This window comes from Dreissena polymorpha, chromosome 5 (genome assembly GCF_020536995.1).
Source record: "Dreissena polymorpha isolate Duluth1 chromosome 5, UMN_Dpol_1.0, whole genome shotgun sequence".
Classification (NCBI taxonomy): Eukaryota; Metazoa; Mollusca; class Bivalvia; order Myida; family Dreissenidae; genus Dreissena; species Dreissena polymorpha.
In genome coordinates this window covers 35,620,049-35,639,605 of record NC_068359.1, presented here as the reverse complement: position 1 = coordinate 35,639,605, position 19,557 = coordinate 35,620,049, and the positions used below count along the sequence as shown (strand labels likewise).

General features: G+C 35.3%; 1 protein-coding gene and 2 long non-coding RNA genes across 3 annotated transcripts in view; 1 reads left to right on the top strand and 2 right to left on the bottom strand.

The window, feature by feature from the left end:
• LOC127881696 (universal stress protein YxiE-like) overlaps positions 1–17,269 on the top strand; it is a 44,720-nt gene extending 27,451 nt beyond the window's left edge. The window contains exons 3-4 of the mRNA XM_052429802.1: positions 12,406–12,512; positions 14,709–17,269. Coding sequence (XP_052285762.1) covers positions 12,406–12,512; positions 14,709–14,915 — 314 coding nt within the window. The 3' untranslated portion in view covers positions 14,916–17,269. The remainder of the gene's footprint in view (positions 1–12,405; positions 12,513–14,708) is intronic.
• LOC127881714 (uncharacterized) overlaps positions 1–19,557 on the bottom strand; it is a 515,289-nt gene that overhangs the window by 196,226 nt on the left and 299,506 nt on the right. The window lies entirely within an intron of this gene.
• LOC127881722 (uncharacterized) overlaps positions 1–19,557 on the bottom strand; it is a 264,293-nt gene that overhangs the window by 54,739 nt on the left and 189,997 nt on the right. The gene's annotated exons all lie outside the window — the stretch shown is intronic.

Here is a 19,557-nt window from a genome sequence, read left to right as displayed (position 1 = left end):
GGTCAAGGTCATCCTTCAAGGTCAAATATATGGGTCAAAATTGCTCATGTAATGTCACTTCTGCTATATTGAAGCTAGCAATTTTATATTTGAAATGCATGTGTATCTCATGGAGCTGCACATTTTGAGTGGTGAAGGGTCAAGGTCAAGGTCATCCTTCAAGGTCAAATGTCATATAGGGGGACATTGTGTTTCACAAACGCATCTTGTTGCCCTTGTATCATTGATATTTTCAACTTCTTTCCATTTTTTGCCCTTGCATCATTGAAATTGTCAACTGATTTCAATTTTTAGCTCGGCGTTTCAGAGAAAACCCGAGGCATTGTCAAAGCCAGCTTGCTGTCTGCTGTCCGCCGTCAGCGTCATGCTAAAACCTGTACATTGGCTCTAAAATCAAAGTGCTTCCACCTACAACTTTGAAACTTCATATGTAGATGCACCTTGATGAGTTCTACAAGCCACGTCCATTTTGGGGTCACTAGGTCAAAGGTCAAGGTCACTGTGACCTCTAAAAAAAATAAAAAATTCTGACAAGCTTTCATTTATTCAAAACTGCACCCGAAGCCGAGCGTGGCACCCGTTATGCGGTGCCTTTGTTATGCCATCATATCATTGATATTGTTAACTGCTTTCCATTCTCAACGAATGTTTGATTGATATTATCAACTGCTTTCCATACTTAGCAATTGTTTCTTTTATATTGTCTACTGCTTTCCAGGGTAATTCCACTAGTATTGTCAACGGCTTTCCAATTTTAGCTCTTTTTCCATTGATATTGCCAACTATTACCCGCCTTTTTAATGGTGCCAATCGTGTTGGAAATCCTACTGGTCACACAAGACTGCTTCAATGCAACTTCACTAATTTCTGTTTTAACTGAATCATTCTAGCCACTGAAGGAAATTGCCTTCATAGTTGAATGTTACCAATAGTTTTGTATTAACCCTTAAAGCGCTGGAGCCGAATTTTAAAGGCCTTTGCAAACTGTTTGCTATTCTGATAGTATTCTTTGAAAAAAAATGAAGAAAATGCTTATTTTAGAAATTCAGCAGACGACATTTTAGCAGAAGACAAATTACCCAGCATGCAAAGGGTTAATACTGCCCTTGAGCAATTAGATGACATTAAGAGTATAAGTTTCATGTGATTTGTTCTGTACTCATAAGTTTATGATTCTGTTTGTATTTCATGTTTGTAGATTTTTTTTAGTTATTTGACACATGTGTTAGTGTTGTTTGCATGCTGGTTCATAAATATCATGTTAACTCACTTAATCATTAATTCTGTTTTCTTTCCCCACAATTTGTTTCTAGTGTTTAAGCTGGGTAAGTGATATAGGTGTGTTAAACCTTACTGTGTCCAATCAGGTAAGTTGCCACTCTTCTGGTTTGATTGTTAATGTGGCTTGATTGTGTCTTTCTCTTTTAAGCTTGTTAACTATAAATACTATTCACACCCTTCTACATAATAATGCATATTGCTGCATTCCTGGTTTCATCCAGCTTAACTCAATGTTGCAATTAGAATCATTCAAAATAAAAAAATAAAGTATTCAAGTTTAAAAAAAAATAATTTTAGTTTCATCACAAACATAAGGTGTGGGTGTATGGGGCAATTTTCTAGATGAATAGTCTTGCTTTTGGACAAGCTAGTTTGGATGTTGCAGGGCTCAACATTAACCTAAATACCAACTTGCCCTGCTGGGCAAGTACTTAGAAAATCTACTTGCCCTGAATGTAAAGCCATTTGCCCAAACATTAAATATCACATGAACTGTTAACCTCATATTTTTTAATAGAGATCAAAATGATACACCACAAAACCTTTTTTATTTTTGCACATTTAACAAAATGATTACAGCAATTAAAGTCTAATTAAAGTCTAAATTAAATGCTTTGTTCTTTTTTGCACTTGCCCGGGCGGACAACTAGATTATAAAGTAACTTGCCCGGACCCAACTTTTACTTGCCAGGGGCAGTAGGACAACCGTTAATGTTGAGCCCTGTGTTGAGAAAAAACAGTTGTTTACATGATGATGCATAAGAGTATGCTGGATTTATCGGATATTCTGTTTGTTTAGCCTGTATGACTGGCTGGATTTTTCAGACTGTATTTCACCAAGATTTTGTCAATCTGATCTGTGTTATTTTTTAGGTCTCTATTTTACCTGTATTGTATGTTTACATTATAGACATTTTTGTGATATTTATATATTCATTGGAATGTTTTATTTATAAGTATACACTTTTTCGTAAACAATCATCTGATATTCCGGCTCTTATGTATATATTCAGCATCTGTAATATTGATCCTGCAAAATGTTAAACCTATTTTGATGTATACAATAAGTTTGTCCAAAACTTATATCAGCCTGCCTTTCAACAGTTAGTACCAGTTGTGAGTGGTACAGACAGCATGTCCCATATGATCGGCCTGTACCTCTATGGGACCAACAGTTACTAAATGAGTTGTTATTTTGAATATCATCGAGGTTAATGTTTTTACTCTGGGTTTCTTCATTAAAAGCATTACAATTGTTGTCAATTCGGTCCAAAATCATTGTCCTCTTGTTAATACTTAAAAAGTGAACCAGGAAAGAAAAATCTCACCTTTTTAAATTAAATGTAAAAATTGTGAATGCAAATGTAAAATGTTATGCTATTTATTGCAAATTCTTTAATCCTGTATATCATGTATAACAAATATTACTTCACATATCGTCGCTGTCGTTCTCAAACCTCGTAGCTCCAAAATTTTCAAAATATTTTTTTCGTCTTTTCCGAATATATTAAGTCTGGCGCGTGTTTTGTGCTATATCTCGTAGCTCTACGCCAATCAGAGCCCTAGAAAAGCCACGTGACGAAATGTTGTAGAATGATTGTTGGCTTTTTTCCCGGCGAAAAGTCGTAGCGACGCCATTTCACCTATAGGTACGTCGTTTCGTTTGGACAAATTTGACAAAAACGTTTTTATAAAAAAAAAAATTTGCAACTACGAGGTTTCCTATCAGGACGAATTGTCGTACCTCATAAAAATGACAAAACTGTGGTGACAAAATATCGTAGCTACCATGTCTGACCGTCAGTATGACTTATCAGCATGACTTACGCGTCTATGGCTTATACCGTATTTTGCAGCTTCATTTGTTTGGTATTTTTACAGAATTTCAATTTCTAAAACATCGTTATAAAAAAATGAGACGGTTTTTTCTCTCTCCCGAATAGTTGGAATTTTGTAGCTACGAGGTTTGAGAACGACAGCGACGATATGTTTTGTCAATCATTTTACCCCCTCATTTTCACATGTGCTGATCCATGTATCATATTATATTAGCTATACTATCTTTTGATTGTATTCTCCTGTAAATTATTGCCTGGATGGTTGTCTTTAACCCATTTATGCCTAGTGGACTCTCCCATCCTTCTAAATTGGATCAATTTATTTCCAAAATTAGGGATGTCTAGGATATTTATTTCTATATTTAGAACATTTCTTACAGAAATTCCTTTAAGCAAACAGCGCAGACCCTGATGAGACGCCGCATCATGCGGCGTCTCCTCTGGGTCTACGCTGTTTGCCAAGGCCTTTTTTCTAAACGCTAGGCATAAATTCTCTCCTATCTGCAGGTCACTATGTAGTGGTGAAGTGCACTGGCTGGCTGTTTGATACTAAATAACCCTTTACCACGCAGAAACGCACTTTGACGCATTTAAAGTCCTTTACAAAATCAAATTATATTTAAGTGCTTTCTTAATATATTCAAGTTTAAAAGGCTTCATTTCCAACCCTAACATACTGATGAGCAGCAAACAGCATAAAACCTGAACAAACTGCAAGCTACTGTTTGGCCATTTTCACTTTGCTTCTGAGTGGGAAAGGGTTAATTGCACAAGGACTTTCCTGATTATGTGCCAAAACATTTGAATCAATAACATTTGAGCCTCACTCTTGGAAATCAGGACTCACTTCATGAAAAGTGCTGAAAAAGTGGTTGAATTCTGTTGGGAAATGTTTGTATGAACCCTGAAAAGTGTGGGGAAGATTTTAAATTTGTGCTGCAAGATTTTTTTTTAAATAATTTCTTCTTTAAAGTGTTTTCTGTTTTAAAGAAAGTCTCTCCTTCAATTATTTTTTAGTCGAATGTTTCCTCAGTTGTATCATTTTTCATGTTTATTGCATCATTATGACATCCCCATCCTTTGACATGTCTCTAGTCTTATAGTCTTTGACCCCCAGTAGTTGCTTGTTAACATTAGTGCTAGCACTATTAGCCAAAAGCATTATTTTGTAATTATTCCCTTTAGTATTTGATTATGTTTGTTCAGTGATTTTTTCCATGCACTTCTTTATTTGTATAAGTGTGCTTATTTCCATTAGTTCTAGATGCTTGTTTAGTATTTTTTACATCATTATTCGGCAAGCAGCATTAATTGCACCATGAACAGTAATTTTCAAAAAAAGTGCTGTATAAGCAAGTATTTTTTCATTTCCGCCTACCTTCATGCTTAATAAAAGTTTATGATTTGGCTTGATAATTTCATGACAGCCTGCACAGTCCAACAGAGTTAACTGTCAAGTGTTGCTTTAATTGTTCATTTCACTATGTCAAATAAAACATACATTAATTTAAAAAAAGCAACATCTTGCCGCTTATGTATTCAATTGAATCTGATCTCAATTTAAACCATCACCTTATACCTGGTGTGTAACCTTTTGTAATGGTACACAAAATTTGGCTCGATTTTTTTTATTGTTAACCTTAATCCTCCCTCAAATGGTTGTTTACTGATAAAATTGGAATAAACATCAGGTGATCTTGAATTTTTCAACAGATAATGACTGGTTTAGTCTAGTGATCATGATGAAATGAGGCCTGAAGGAGAATGGGTCATCCAATGCAAACAATTGCTGAGTGGCTACATTTACAACAGATACATTATATGGATTTTGTAAAGATATATCATACTCCCGTTAGTTTTCATCTTTAGGGACTTAGCCTTAATTGCCTGCCTGTATTTAGAATAGTGGGTTATATATTGATAATTTGTTCTCATTCATTCTTTCATCTAGGCCATTGTTATCGTGTCCAATTTGTTTGTAGAAAAGGTAAACTATTTATTTGTTGCTAAATACTGGAACATGTTGATACATGTTGATAAAACTGATTTGAATACTTAAACAGTGCACTTTTATTTTGGCCTCTCAAGGATGTCTGGGTAAATATCCTGTCTTGTTCGTTGCATGCCATGGATTCATTTCTGTCTCACATGAGAACATGCCCATGGGGAGCTTTTTTGGTTGACTTTTGTCCATCATTTGTTGTCAACATTTGCCTTTCAAACATTCATGAGGCCCTCTTTATGAAACCTGAATAAAACAAATTTCCCAATGATATCTCTGTTGAGTTCGCAACTTGGTCACATGGGTTATAAACTCTGTCTTAAGATCAAATAAAATAAAAAGCTTGCAAAAACTCAATAGAGGCAACATTGAATGCCCAATCTTCATAAAACTTGTTTAGAACATTTGTGCCAGTGAAAACTTGACTGACATTGACACTGGGTCTGGGCTTGGTTAAAACACGTGGGATCAAAATTAAAGTCACTTGGTCATATAAAAGGAAAAGCGTGCTGATACTCTAGTGGCCACATTTGTATATCAATCTTCATGAAAATCTCAGTTGAGTTTGAAACTGTCATGTGGGTCAAGACATAGGTCACAAGGTCAAATAAAGGAAAAAGGTTGTGAAACTGAAGAGGCCACATTTAATGCCCAGTCTTCATGACACTTGGTCAGAAGATTGTTGTCAATCATATCTAAGCCTTGTTTGAAACTAGGTCATGTTCGGTCAAATTCTAGATCACTTTGTCAAACTATAGAAAATGCTTATCATTCCATAATTCATGTTTGTTCGGCAATATTCATGAACTTGCGGTAATTTCATTGTAATTATTGTTTTAGACAAGTGAGATATGGTTCCTGTTCATTGCAAAACATGGTCAATATGAGGCTTGGCAGTTTTCCTGGCTTTAATAAAACCAGTTGAACACTCATAAAGTCACTCTTTTTATGCCCCCTTTCGAAGAAAAGGGGGTATATAGTTTTCGCACTGTCTGTCTGTCACACTTTTCGTGTCCGCTCTCTAATTCAAATAGTTTTCATCCGATCTTTACGAAACTTGGTCACAAGTTGTATCTAGACATTATCTAGGTCAAATTTGAATATGGGTCATGCCGGGTCAAAAACTAGGTCAAGGGGTTGAAAAAACAAATCCAAGGGAAGTAATAAGCTATAAATGGACATAATTATCTGACCTGCCAAATTATATATTTTTGTTAAATAAATCAAAGCGGCGCAGTAGGCGGCATTGTGTTTCTAAAAACACATTGTGGTAAAAGGTCAAGGTCATCCTTCAAGGTCTAAGGTCAAAAATACAAATCCAAGGGAAGTAATAAGCTTTAAAGGGAGATAATTATTCAATATTGAACATAGCAACTTGATAATTGGCATGCATGTGTATCTCATGGAGCTGCTCATTTTGAGTGGTGAATCTACAGTCAAGTTAGTGGCTTTTAATTATTTGCTACTTAAAATAAAGATTTGTTAGAGACAATTATTTTCAAAGGAAGTAATTTATATAATTTTAAATCTCAGATTATATATTTCCTTACCAAGAATTTAAGTTCTTTTCACAGTTACTGTACATATTTTTTATTTTGATTATTTATAACTCAAATGATTGATTTGTCAAAGTTTTTTTTTAAATGATATAATTATCATTTCTGTCCTGTGTTAATTTGTGAATGGTAGGGTTCATTACATACCTGTGGACTTATGTCCATAGATACATGATGAACTCTGGCTATGATCTCTTTGATAAACCACAGGCCTTGGTTGTCAGTGATGTCTGACTTGGTCATTTTTGACTGTCTTCAGACCCCCACCCCCCGGTTGGATTGGACAAAATCCAAGGGAAGTAATAAGCTTTAAAGGGAGATGATTTCTAGACCTGCCAAATGATAAATAGAAATTTTATTTCAAAGCGGCGCAGTAGGGGGCATTGTGTTTCTCACGAACACATCTCTTGTTTACACCACTCATTGTGAACTTGATCAAAACATTTGTTATACCCCCACAAACGAAGTTAAGGGGGTATATAGGAGTGAGCTTGTCTGTCGGTCGGTCTGTTGGTCGGTCTGTCTGTCAGTCCGTATTAAGTGTCCGCTCTCTAATAATTCAAGTTGTTTTCATTCGATCTTCACCAAACTTAGTCGGATATTGTATCCAGATGATGTCTAGGTCAAGTTCGAATATGGGTCATGCCTGGTCAAAAACTAGGTCCCGGGGTCACTTAAGTGTGTTTTAAACATTGAGGGTGGGGTCCGCTCTCTAATTCAAGTAGTTTTCATCCGAGCTTCACCAAACTTGGTCAGAAGTTGTATCTAGATCATGTCAAGGCCAAGTTTGAACATGTGTCATGGCAGGTCAAACACTAGGTCACTGGGTCACTTAGTGCGTTTTAAACATTGAGCATGGTGTCCGATCTCTAGTTCAAGTAGTTTTCATCCGATCTTCACCAAACTTAGTCAGAAGTTGTATCTAGATGATGTCTAGGTCAAGTTAGAATATGGGTCATGCCGGGTCAAAAACTAGGTCACAAGGTCACTTAGTGCGTTTTAAACATTGAGCATGTTGTCCGCCCTTTTTTGTGAAGACAACATGCAAAATATTCTGTGTCCATGCGGCATGTGGGGGTATTCGTCACGTCTGTGACAAAGCATGAGTTGAGTTTGAAAATAATGGTTGGTTATTAAAATCATGGCAGTCAGGTGTTGGGACAGTTTTACTCATACGTCAATTGTGAAACCTTTGCAATACTACCTGCTCAAAACAGTTTAATGCCTTGGGGTCTTAGGGAGTGTCTAAGGGTTCTTTGCCCTAATGCTAGAAATGTTGGGTGATATAAGTTTAAGATATAATTTTATTGCCATACTAGATTTTCTGTGGTATGTTCTTAGCTCACCTGAGCCAAGTTAAACAAAACACACAAATGTCCCTATGATGTCTCAGCCAAGTTCAAAACTGAGTCAAATGGGGTCTAGAAGGCCAAATTTTTTGCCCAATCTATGTTAATGAAATGTGTAATGGGTGGGGGATCAAAACAGGGTCGTGTGTTGTAAAAACTAGGTAATTAGGCAAAATAAAATCAAAAAGATTGTGAACACCCTATAGGGCACATGTATTGCCCAATCTTTATGAAATTTTGTGAGAACATTTGTCCTTATAATTGTTTGGCCACATACTAAACTGGGTTTGGTTGTACAAATAAACAAAAAGCTTGTTAGCAGTCTATACAGACCAATCTTATTATAAACTTGGTTGGAACATGTGTCCAAATGGTATAAAAAAAGTCATGTTTGTTTGCATAATCTTCATAACACTTAAGTGAGATATGGTTTCTGTCGTTTGAAAAACATTGCATAAGGCAGGTCAGTTTTCCTTGTTGCTTAATTAAACCATTTAAATACTCCAGAAGTCACATTTTTACCCGCTCATGGCAAAACTTGCTGAGAATATTAACAAATGGTATATATCTGGACTGATTTTTTAAATGACTGATGATGTAGTTTACAAATTTTTGCAACCAGTTGTTGTGACAGTTTTCCTTGTAAGTTTGTTGTGAAACTTTTTGAACATCCCATGTATTTAAGTTCCTTGGGGTCTCAGGTGAGCACGCTAGAGCCTTTTGCTCTTTTGCTATGGTTATAAGTAAAGGTGAATACCTTTAATAACCAACCAAAATAAGAAAATCATAAGTAGCTCTTATATTTGTTTAGTCAATAATTATTAGTTTGTGCATATGTTAGTTAAAAAAAATGTTGATGTGAATAATTATTTGCTGAAAAACTTTTCTTTAACATATTCAAAAATATGTTTCGAAAGGTTAATTTGCTCATTTAACAACTAATTCAGTGAAGGTTTTCAAAAACCTCAACAGAACAGTACCAGTCCTGTTAAAATTACTTGATCACTGTCTTATTTCTTTTTGTGTTGTAAACATGTTATTTTATGTGATGTTTGCTGATGACATTCCTTGTATCTTCTAGTGTTTTCGTCTTTATTCCTTGATGTTTTATGGGAATGTTCTTTCAAGTCTTATTTTATCTTGTAGTATTCAGTTACCTTTAAAAGCAGCTATTTTTGGTCAAGTGTTCCTTATTTAGTTACATATCCTACTTCAGCGTTACATTTTGATCCAGTTTTGTAGTGTAGTTTATATCAATATGATTTATACTACTGGGTCCTGACCTGTCATATGGATGACCTGTGTGAAACGAAACACAGATCTGTGAAAAAGAACACATTAATAGAGACTGTGATTATCATCATCATTGCAAGGGAATTAGATTTTACTGTCACTCATGGATGACATATCTAGGGCAGCGTACATAGGTTTGAACCAGTTCTATCATTCTGTCAGCTTAAATAATTGGACATCGTCAGCAGTCTTAGCTGACAAAACACAACCAGTTTTTTTCACTCTCTTCAATAAAAGCATAGTAGCATTTTTTGATCCATGCATTTAATTGTGTTACTTATTCATCTATGTGATCGTCATGTTGTTGTTTTTAGCTCACCTGATCACAAAGTGCCATTTTGTACTCTTAACTGTCCAATGGAAAATAAACAGTATGTCTGGTACAAATGTAGGTTTCATGAACCAAAATTAACAGAAAAGTACCTCCACAGTGAAAAAAAGCAGCTACGGGGCAAAATGGACACTGCAGTTGTTCTTAAATATTCAAAACATTGCTGTTTAAATTGTTGCAGCCAACTATCCTGCTAAGTGATAAATAAACTTTAAACTGCATATAATATTCATGGTAGTATAATAATTATGAAATGTATTTAAATATTGTTCATGTATTGTTCTACCTGCATTTGTCTAGAGCATGTCAGCTCTCTATGAAACTCATGAATGGCTTGAGAATGGCTTATTTTGCATGTACAGGCATTCTAGTTATTTTATTGTAACTATGGTATGAGTCACATCATGGGATAATGGGTCTTGCATCAGCATAGCTCCATACCACCCAGCGCATCCACATAGTCTGGTCAGGAGCTACCTGTCCGTTGATTAGACCACAAAACCTTGCCTGAGTTTACAGCGAACATGGAAGCTCCTGACACAACTGCACAAATGTACAGTCTGGTATGGAGCTACACTTGCGGAATATTGCACAAGACCCATTTTTGCATGACAGCTGTTGTGATCTAAGAATCGTAAATGACTAAAGAACAGTGCATAGCAGGGAAATTGTGCAAAGTTTACACTCAAAAATGACTTGGCAATATGCAATTAAAATGAGCCTTTATTAAATGCCTTTGTCTGTTGTCTAAATTTAAAGTCAATCATTTTTTTCATCTTTTTTGTTTGTGAATTAAAGAAGAATGAATGTCGACCAGGTCTATTCCTGGCCATTTTGGGGGGAAAAAGCAATTTTGGGACTGGGATTTTTTTTGCCAAAAAAGTCCACTGATTTGGGAAAAACTATTTAATATAACTCTTTGGCATGCATGTGCATCTAATGGAGCTGCACATTTTGAGTGGTGAAAGGTGAAGGTCAAGGTCATCCTCCAAGGTCAAATGTGTAATATATGGCGTCTGTCTGTCCGTCTGAAAACTTTAACATTGGCCATAACTTTTTCAATATTGAAGATAGCAACTTGATATTTGGAATGCATGTGTATCTCATGGAGCTGCACATTTTGAGTGATGAAAGATGAAGGTCAAGGTCATCCTTCAAGGTCAAATGTCAAATATATGGCGTCTGTCTGTCCGTCCGAAAACTTTAACATTGGCCATAACTTTTTCAATATTGAAGATAGCAACTTGATATTTGGCATGCATGTGTATCTCATGGAGCTGCACATTTTGAAAGGTGAAAGGTCAAGGTCATCCTTCAAGGTCGAAGGTCAAATATATGGCATCCGTCCGTCCGTCCCAAAACTAACATTCGCCATAACTTTTTTATGCCCCCGAAGGGTGGCATATAGTTTTTTCTTTCAGTCTGTCCGTCTGTCTGTTCGTCAGTAAGTCTGTCCGTCCGTCAGTCCGTTTGTATGTCCGTCCGAAAACTTTAACATTGCCCATAACTTTTGTAATATTGAAGATAGCAACTTGATATTTGACATGCATGTGTATCTCATGGAGCTGCACATTTTGAGTGGTGAAAGGTCATGGTCATCCTTCAAGGTCAAAGGTCAAATATTGCAATATTGAAAATAGCAACTCAATATTTGGCATTCATGCATATCTCATGGAGCTGCACATTTTGAGTGGTGAAGGGTCAAGGTCATCCTTCAAGGTCAAAGGTCAAATTTTGCAATATTGAAGATAGCAACTCGATATTTGGCATGATGGCGTATCTCATGGAGCTGCACATTTTGAGTGGTGAAATGTCAAAGTCAAGGTCATCCATCAAGGTCAAAGGTCAAATTTTTTCAATATTGAAGATAGCAACTTGATATTTGGCACGCATGTGTATCTCATGGACCTGCACATTTTGAGTGGTGATAGGTCAAGGTCATCCTTCAAGGTCAAAGGTCAAATATTGCAATATTGAAGATAGCATCTGGATATTTGGCATGCATGCGTATCTCATGGAGCTGCACAGTTTGAGTGGTGAAAGGTCAAGGTCATCCTTCAAGGTCAAGGTCACATTTTGCAATATTGAAGATAGCAACTCGATATTTGGCACGCATGTGTATCTCATGGAGCTGCACATTTTGAGTGGTTAAAGGTCAAGGTCATCTTTCAGGGTCAAAGGTCAAATATATGGCTTCAAAGCGGCGCAGTAGGGGGCATTGTGTTTCACGAACACAGCTCTTGTTTTTCATATTGAGAATTTATTTAACAATTTCTGTTTGGGAATGGGTCTATTTCACAGGCGCATTGATACGCCAGAGGAAAAGGCCTGAATGTATTTGCTGAACTGAGCTACTTGTTTTAAACGTAGTGAGATTGTAGTGACTTGTAGATTTCTATTTTGGAGTTTGCATTTTTGCTTCTTGCATGCTGCACAGATTGTTTGTCTGATCAACTTCAAAAGCCAACATAAATAATAATGGAAGAACAAATCATTAAGTAATTCAGGAACTGTACTGACTTTCATGTAGTTATTTTTATTGACCATTGTTTCAATAAATAAATACTTAAAAAGTGTGGTGATTTTAGTCATGATCACTATAATTATATTATTATTATTCAGTTACGATGTTTGTGCTCCCCATTGTGACATAAATACTATTGATTTATGTTATTTGTTATCAGAAAACAATGCTAAAATGCTCACCCAGCAGTTTCCATGGTGATGTGTTGCAATGGTGTCTCTATGGTTGCAGTGGGTCCGATGGCTGACCCCCAGGCCCTCCAGGATGAGTTCATGAGCCAGCACAAGGTCGTTGAGAAGCTGTGTGCCGACTATACTGCCAAGCTGAGATCTGCAGGGGTTGGTTCTTATTTTTCATGCCTTGGAACTGATATCCTGATAGTATTTGCACACATCATACAAACATCCAGATTACATTGTTGGAATTGTTGACATCCCGAGTTTAAATCAAATTATTTTTTTTGAAATGCACTCAAATTTTGATTGAATGAAATATTCATGTTGGGCTTATTTCTGTAGTTGGAAAACATTTAAACTGGTTTCTTAAGTTTCATGCTACATCAATCGAAGTTATTATTGTAATCTTATTTGTTCCGTTTACGGTAATTGCTGTCCGAAAACTTCCCAAAATGAAGGAAAGTTGTAGCCATTTCTCTCCAAATGCACATTATTTGCAAGAGAACAAATAAAATATGAGTGCTGAAATTGAAATTTTCAGTAAATAGTAGGGATGCAAGAGGTTAACCGGTTAACCTACCGGAACGACCAGTTAACCGGTTACATTTTCGGGAAAAGGTTAACCTGATAAAATACTGATAGTAATTTTTTGGGGGAATAGATCTAATTTTTTTTCTTATTTATTATGCAACTCATACGATTTTATGTTTTGCGTGAGACATACTGCAGGATTCCCAGCAAACCTGGAAATCAGGGAAAACCTGGAAAAAGACTTTCACTTTTTCCAGTCAGGGAAAAATCAGGGAAATTGGGAAAATCCGAAATCAGGGAAAAATCAGGGAATTTTGTTTGGTCAGACTTTCCCGACTTGTGTATAGAAGTCCATACAATTAAAACAGCAAATCGATCCCTCTGCATGGCTATGGTGGCTTTGTAGTATACATGTAGCTTAGTTATGTCTGCATCTGCTATTTATTGAGGGTGTCTTAAACAAGAAATAGATCGAAATTATGATCCAGGAATTTTTATTTTCCATCAGGGAAAAATCAGGAAAACATCAGGGAATTTTGTTCATACAAAAAGCTGGGAACCCTGTACTGCCAATATGCACTGGCGACTAGTAAGAAAAACATGCCGCACAATCGACGGTAGTAAATAACGTGTCAACAAACAATGCAATCAAGTAATAAAGCACTACCTTTGTGCTTACAAACAGGGGGTACCTTTTGATAATTGGCGCTTGTTTGTTTAACTCGCGAAAATTTAACTAGCGAACTGCAGGGACAGGGGGGCTATTAGCGAAGACGCAATTGACACGTTTAGCAACTCGCAATACAATTCATTTGAGACATTTTGTTAAGGTTTTGAACATTGGCTCTGAAATCAAATTGCTTCCACCTACAACTTTGAAACTTCATAATTATGTAGATGCACCTTGATGAGTTCTACATGCCACACCCATTTTGGGGTCACTAGGTCAAAGGTTAAGGTCACTGTGACCTTAAAAAAAATAAAATTGGACAAGCTTTAATTTATTCAAAACTGCACCCGTAGCCGAGCAGGGCACGCTTTATGGGGTGCTCTTGTTATCAGAAATTAAAATGATTGTTAGTAGTTTACGTTATCCACGATGCAACCACTACCGTCTGAGGCAAGTTTTTTTTAAGAAAGCAAATAATTAAACTAATTTAATAAATACACATTTATAATAAAATTAAAACAAAATAAACCAACAAAAACACCATTTGTGAGCGAAACGACGCGTACGTAATGTAAGCTGCCTAACAGAAAATAAGTCAATGACACGTGAAAATGAACATTGTGTAATTCTTTAATTTTGTACTCATATTCTTTTACGCAGGACGAAAATTAATTTACAGCAAACATTTACAAAATTATTAAAATAAATGTTACAATACATTTAATTAAGAAAAAGACATGTTTTTAACGCAAGCGATCTCAAATTACTTTCGTTTCTATGTAGAGTACAGGTACGAACGGTATGATATTGTTTACGTATACCTGACTTTAACATTTTAACTACATAAGGTGTTTCGGTTTACCCGTTACTAACCGGTTACGGCAAAAGGTTAACCGGTTCATGATTTTTGTAACCTCTTGCATCCCTAGTAAATAGGCATTTATAAGAATATTTATAAGGGTATGTGCAATAAAGTACTAAGGTCTAAGCTATTAAAAAGACCTATTATTCCTAAGCTGAAGATTTCATGACATGAATTTTCCATATTTCAGGGTTATTTGCTCAATGTTTTCACAATGGGCACTTCACTCGAACTTTTCCCAATTGGGTCAAAAATAAATGCTGTGCTTGTACTTGTTTGTGTCTGCCTGCTGCAGGTGAAAGGTCAGGTGGACGAGTACTCTGGCAACAAGCCAGGGGAGACAATTGTGGAGCAAGCAGAGAAGCTGAATGCTGACCACGTCATCATGGGAACCAGGGGCTTGACTGGCATGAAGAAGTTCTTCCTGGGCAGCGTGAGCAACTATGTAGTGCAGAACTGCGGCGTGCCCGTCTCAGTCATTCCAAAGAAGGAGCAGAAATGATTTGCAGGGACTAGAGTGTGAAACGTTGCACAGGCCGGTACTGGAGAGTGAAATGTCACCATAGGCCGGTACTGGAGGGTGAAATGTCACCCTCTCTTGCCTAGATCACTGCTTTTATATGAGCTTCACTCTTCGAAAACTGGACTTAATTTATGTGCATAAAGTGTTGTCCCAGATTAGCCTGTGCAATTCGCTAAAGTTACTCAGAAAGTATACTTTCCACTGGAATGGAATTTATCTTTTAAAGGAAGTCTCTTCTTAACGAAAATCCAGATAAGGCAGAAAGTGTCGTCCCTGATTAGCCTTTGCGGACTGCGCTTACTAATCTGGGATGACACTTTAGCCACATGAATTCAGCCCACTTTTCCAAGAATTTGATAGTTTTATTGCATATCATGTGTCAGACTGACATTCATTATCAAGATTTTAGTTGGATAATTGTTGTGAAAGATTTGTATGTTTTAATATGGTCATTCAGTACCAGAAATGTCGGGTCGATGTTTGTTATATAAATTTTTACCGTTTGGTGTGGTCTAAATGTTTCCATATCTTACCGCGGCTGTAGACTATTTTTAAATTTTGCTTATTGTTTTAAGTTCTATTTTTCATGATGCTTTTTAGGGACTTTTGTGAAAAATCTATTAATTTCCTTTCTTTCTTGCAGATTGTATTATTTGTCTTAAAATAGTAATACTGACTTGTCTTGAAGAAATAAACCAAGATTTTATAAAACCTTGAGGGAGTTTATGCTGACCTTATTGTACTAATAACGCCTACCAATGTGCAGCAACACTATTCTCATTTGTTAGTTATTTCATATTTAATCTGAATCACTTAATCATAAGCGTTTTTCAGTTGTTTAAATTTTTAGAATTAATGTAGAACATATGGAGGGAACAATTTCATTTATTTTGTGCATAATCCAATAACTTGATAGAAATAATTATTATACTCGCAAACATTCTGTTATATTACATGTCTAGGTTAGTGAAGACACGATATTTAGTCTTGTTAGTGAAAGTTTGTATTGTTCTTTCTGTTTGACTGTTATCTAGATGCAATATTTAGTCATGTTAGTGAATAATCATATTGTTGTTTTTGTTTGATGACACTCTGGTAACTATATCTCAGTTGAAAATAAATTATATCAGGTGAAAATTTTCAGTGAAATTAGTCTTGGAAACATCATCATTTTGTCAGTGTCTTTTATATTGCTGTGCAAGTATTTTATATTTGTGAAAGAGCTTTCATGTGCGTGTGAACCAAATTATGAAACATCAAGCTATTTTCTAATTTATTTACTTATGCAAAATAATTTAAATAACCAGGATTTTTAAATCACACCAGTATAGATATATTATTTTTATTCCATCCATTTATGTCTTATTGAATCTCACTATTTGAGTCAAGATTTGATGCAATATCCATATTTTTGTGCGAACTGTGTGTTAACTGTTTTTTGTGTACACACTTTTCCATATTTATTGAATGAACCGATAATTCTACCAGCATGGAAATTGTTATGTTTAGTTTCTATCTTCTACGCATATTGAAAGTTACTTAAAAAATCTATGTTTCCGCATTTGATGTGTTAGGCAATTAAATGATATTGTGTTAGGCAATTAAATGATATTTTGTTAGGCAATTAAATAATATTGTCAATTTTGATAAACAGATTGAAGTGTGAACAGCTTTAAGTGTGAACAGCTTTATGGTGTATTCAATGTGCTTCATATGCCTTCATAACTTGTAACATTCTTCAAATGACCTCCTAAAACCATTCCAATGACATTCTATTATTTTTCTATATTTTTTTTATTAATTCTGTGTTGTATGAAGGTAGATGTTTGCTGTTTCATGTTTTTGACATTTAAAATTTAAATGCAGTAGAAATTTTCTTTCCATTTTAATGTTTGTTAATATGGATAGTATTTTACAATTAACTCTAAAAAACATAATAAGAGAGTTTCTTTCTTGTTTCCGCCCCCCCCCCCCCCCCCACTGGAACTCTATTGATTTAAATAACTCTCAAATGATGCACAATTTACATATGGTTCAATGGTTTGGAAGCTGAATTACGTGTTTGTGATGTGTTATTGTTATGTAATATATGCTCATATTAATCAGTTTATGTTAAATATATTTGTTATAAGATAACTATTTTATAACTTGTAATACTAATTATCAAAACATAAAATATATTCCAAACACAGTAAACAAATAAAAGAGCAAGTTAAATGTTTTCAATAAAATATTCATCGTAAAGAAAAAACACAACATGTTTCATCATAATTTTAACTGTGTATTGTGTTATAAGCATGCCCTGTAGTGAAAAATAAACAAAGAAAACAAAACCATGTATTTCATTTTTAGATGGTCGCTTTAGCGACAGTCTAAAGTGCTTAGTGTAAAATTCAGGTCGGTACGGCCTAGGTATGATTAACCCAATTCCCGCTTACTACGCGCAAGAAAAAGTTGTATAATTTATGCAAGAGGTTTGAGTTCTCCAATTATGTTTATTCACAAATGGAAACATTATATTAATATCGTGTTAAATGCAATAGTTTTGAATGGTGTTTTATAGAAAAGAATAAAAAAAACAATGATCATATTGTACGTGTCGCGGAGGAGATTGTTTATGAATGATTAAAATAGTCCTCTTTCTGCTTCGTCTGCGTGACGAATGTTTTTTGCTTATCTCATTCATAACTCTGAGGCTGGCGTTAAACAAAGGGGAGTCCGGGTGAGAATAACGCACTAGTATAAGGTTACGCTTGTTTATATTCACAGGTCTCAATTAATAATACGTTGATCACGAGTTCAACAATTATTACAGTGATACGATAGACAACATAAAAAATCGCTAAAACTGTTAAAAAACATTTAAATATAACAAGAATATTCTCTAAAAAATGGAGTCTTGCTGTTTTGAAATAAGGTTTGAAATTTTGGTTTCTAAATAACTTAATTCAAAACAAAAGTTTAATTATAGTGTTTTTTACTTGTTAGTCGCATGTTTACCGCATTATAATGTGTGTTATAATAGGCAAACCATACATTAGTAAAATTCAATCTGCCTTCGCACATAGAAGGAATGGGTCAATTAGGTGCTGCGTTTCCTTTGCTTACTTTAGTTAGAGGTCAATTCTTTACGTAATAGCAATCACAAGGCTCCGGCTTCAAAGGAATTGCGGAGCGTTCTTACATAATAAAAGTCGTAGTCGCATGGTATTTGCGTTTTGCGTCCTATTTGGTCACGTGGTTCTTTTTCGCGGGTGTTTTGGCATTCATGATATGAGGCTATTAATAGATGCGCCTGTCGATAAACAAAGGAAAGTTTACGGGTTATAACAACGCAATAGGTTACGCTCTCACATACAACTCAATGACGAAGTACAGGTCGTAAATTGAGAGATTCGGGAAAAAGTTTACGCTTATTTATATTCTCAATTTATAAAACGTTGAACATGAGTTCAACAATAACTTCAGCGATAAGATAGACAAAAAAAAAGTTTCATAATCGCTAAACCCGAATATAACAAACAATTTATAAAAATAATACGAATGCAATAGTAGAAGGTTAGTAGAAGGTTAAGCTTGTTTATATTCACAGTTCTCAATACATAGACAGTTGGATATGAGTTCATCAATTACTACAGGCATACTATAGGCAACCTCGAAAATGCTTTCTAATCACTAAAACCAAAAACAACTTAATATATTATATTAAATATATTTATAACAATAAATGTCTTTTAAAAATGTAGTCGGCGTATACGTTGACTTTGAAATAAAGTTAGCAATTTACTTTCTAAATAATTAAATACAATTAAACAAAAGTTAAACTATTGTGTTGTGTTTTTCACTTGTAAGCTGCATATTCACCGCATGAAATGTGTGTTAGCATTGTCAAACCGCACATAAGTGTGGGTAAATAAAAAATATACTACGGCAGAGCACTTCATATGTGTCCTCATATGCCTTGTTATGAGTATCTTTCTTCACTATCGAAATATATCGTATGTTTATATTTGATTCAAACGCAGTTTTCTTTCGACACATTTAAATCACAGGTCAATAGCACCGTCATGCGAAAATGGGTCTTATGCCTTTTGGCAAGCGTTTGTTAAACCCAACATGTGCTTTTGCGCAGTCAGGCCATAGGCGATGCTGTTCGCTTTAAAATCACTCAATATGTTATGTTTTTCCTTACCAGAAGGAGGGATAGCTGGAGGGCTATTTATATGATGGTCGCATATGGAATAAGACCCATTTTCGCATGACGAGGATCATTACAAATCTTATTGCGAATTGAAAATGCCACATTTAAGAACAATGCTTTTTGATACAAAATTGAATTCAAAATAGCAAACTTGTTAATAATGGCAGCCTATCCACACATTAAGGAATGATTTCCAGACGTGCTGACCAAGTACGGCAAACATTGTGGTATGATAATTAAACGATTTTCTCTTAACGTGACACTATACTATTTCGCTAATGATTGTTTTCTCATCTTGGAGGCGAAAGTGAAATTCTGCGAGATGGATTGTAACGAGTAATTGTAACAGGGCCACAATTTGTGTCGTTTGAGCATACAGAGAGTAGTCCGGAATTCCTTACACTGAACAGTGCTACATCC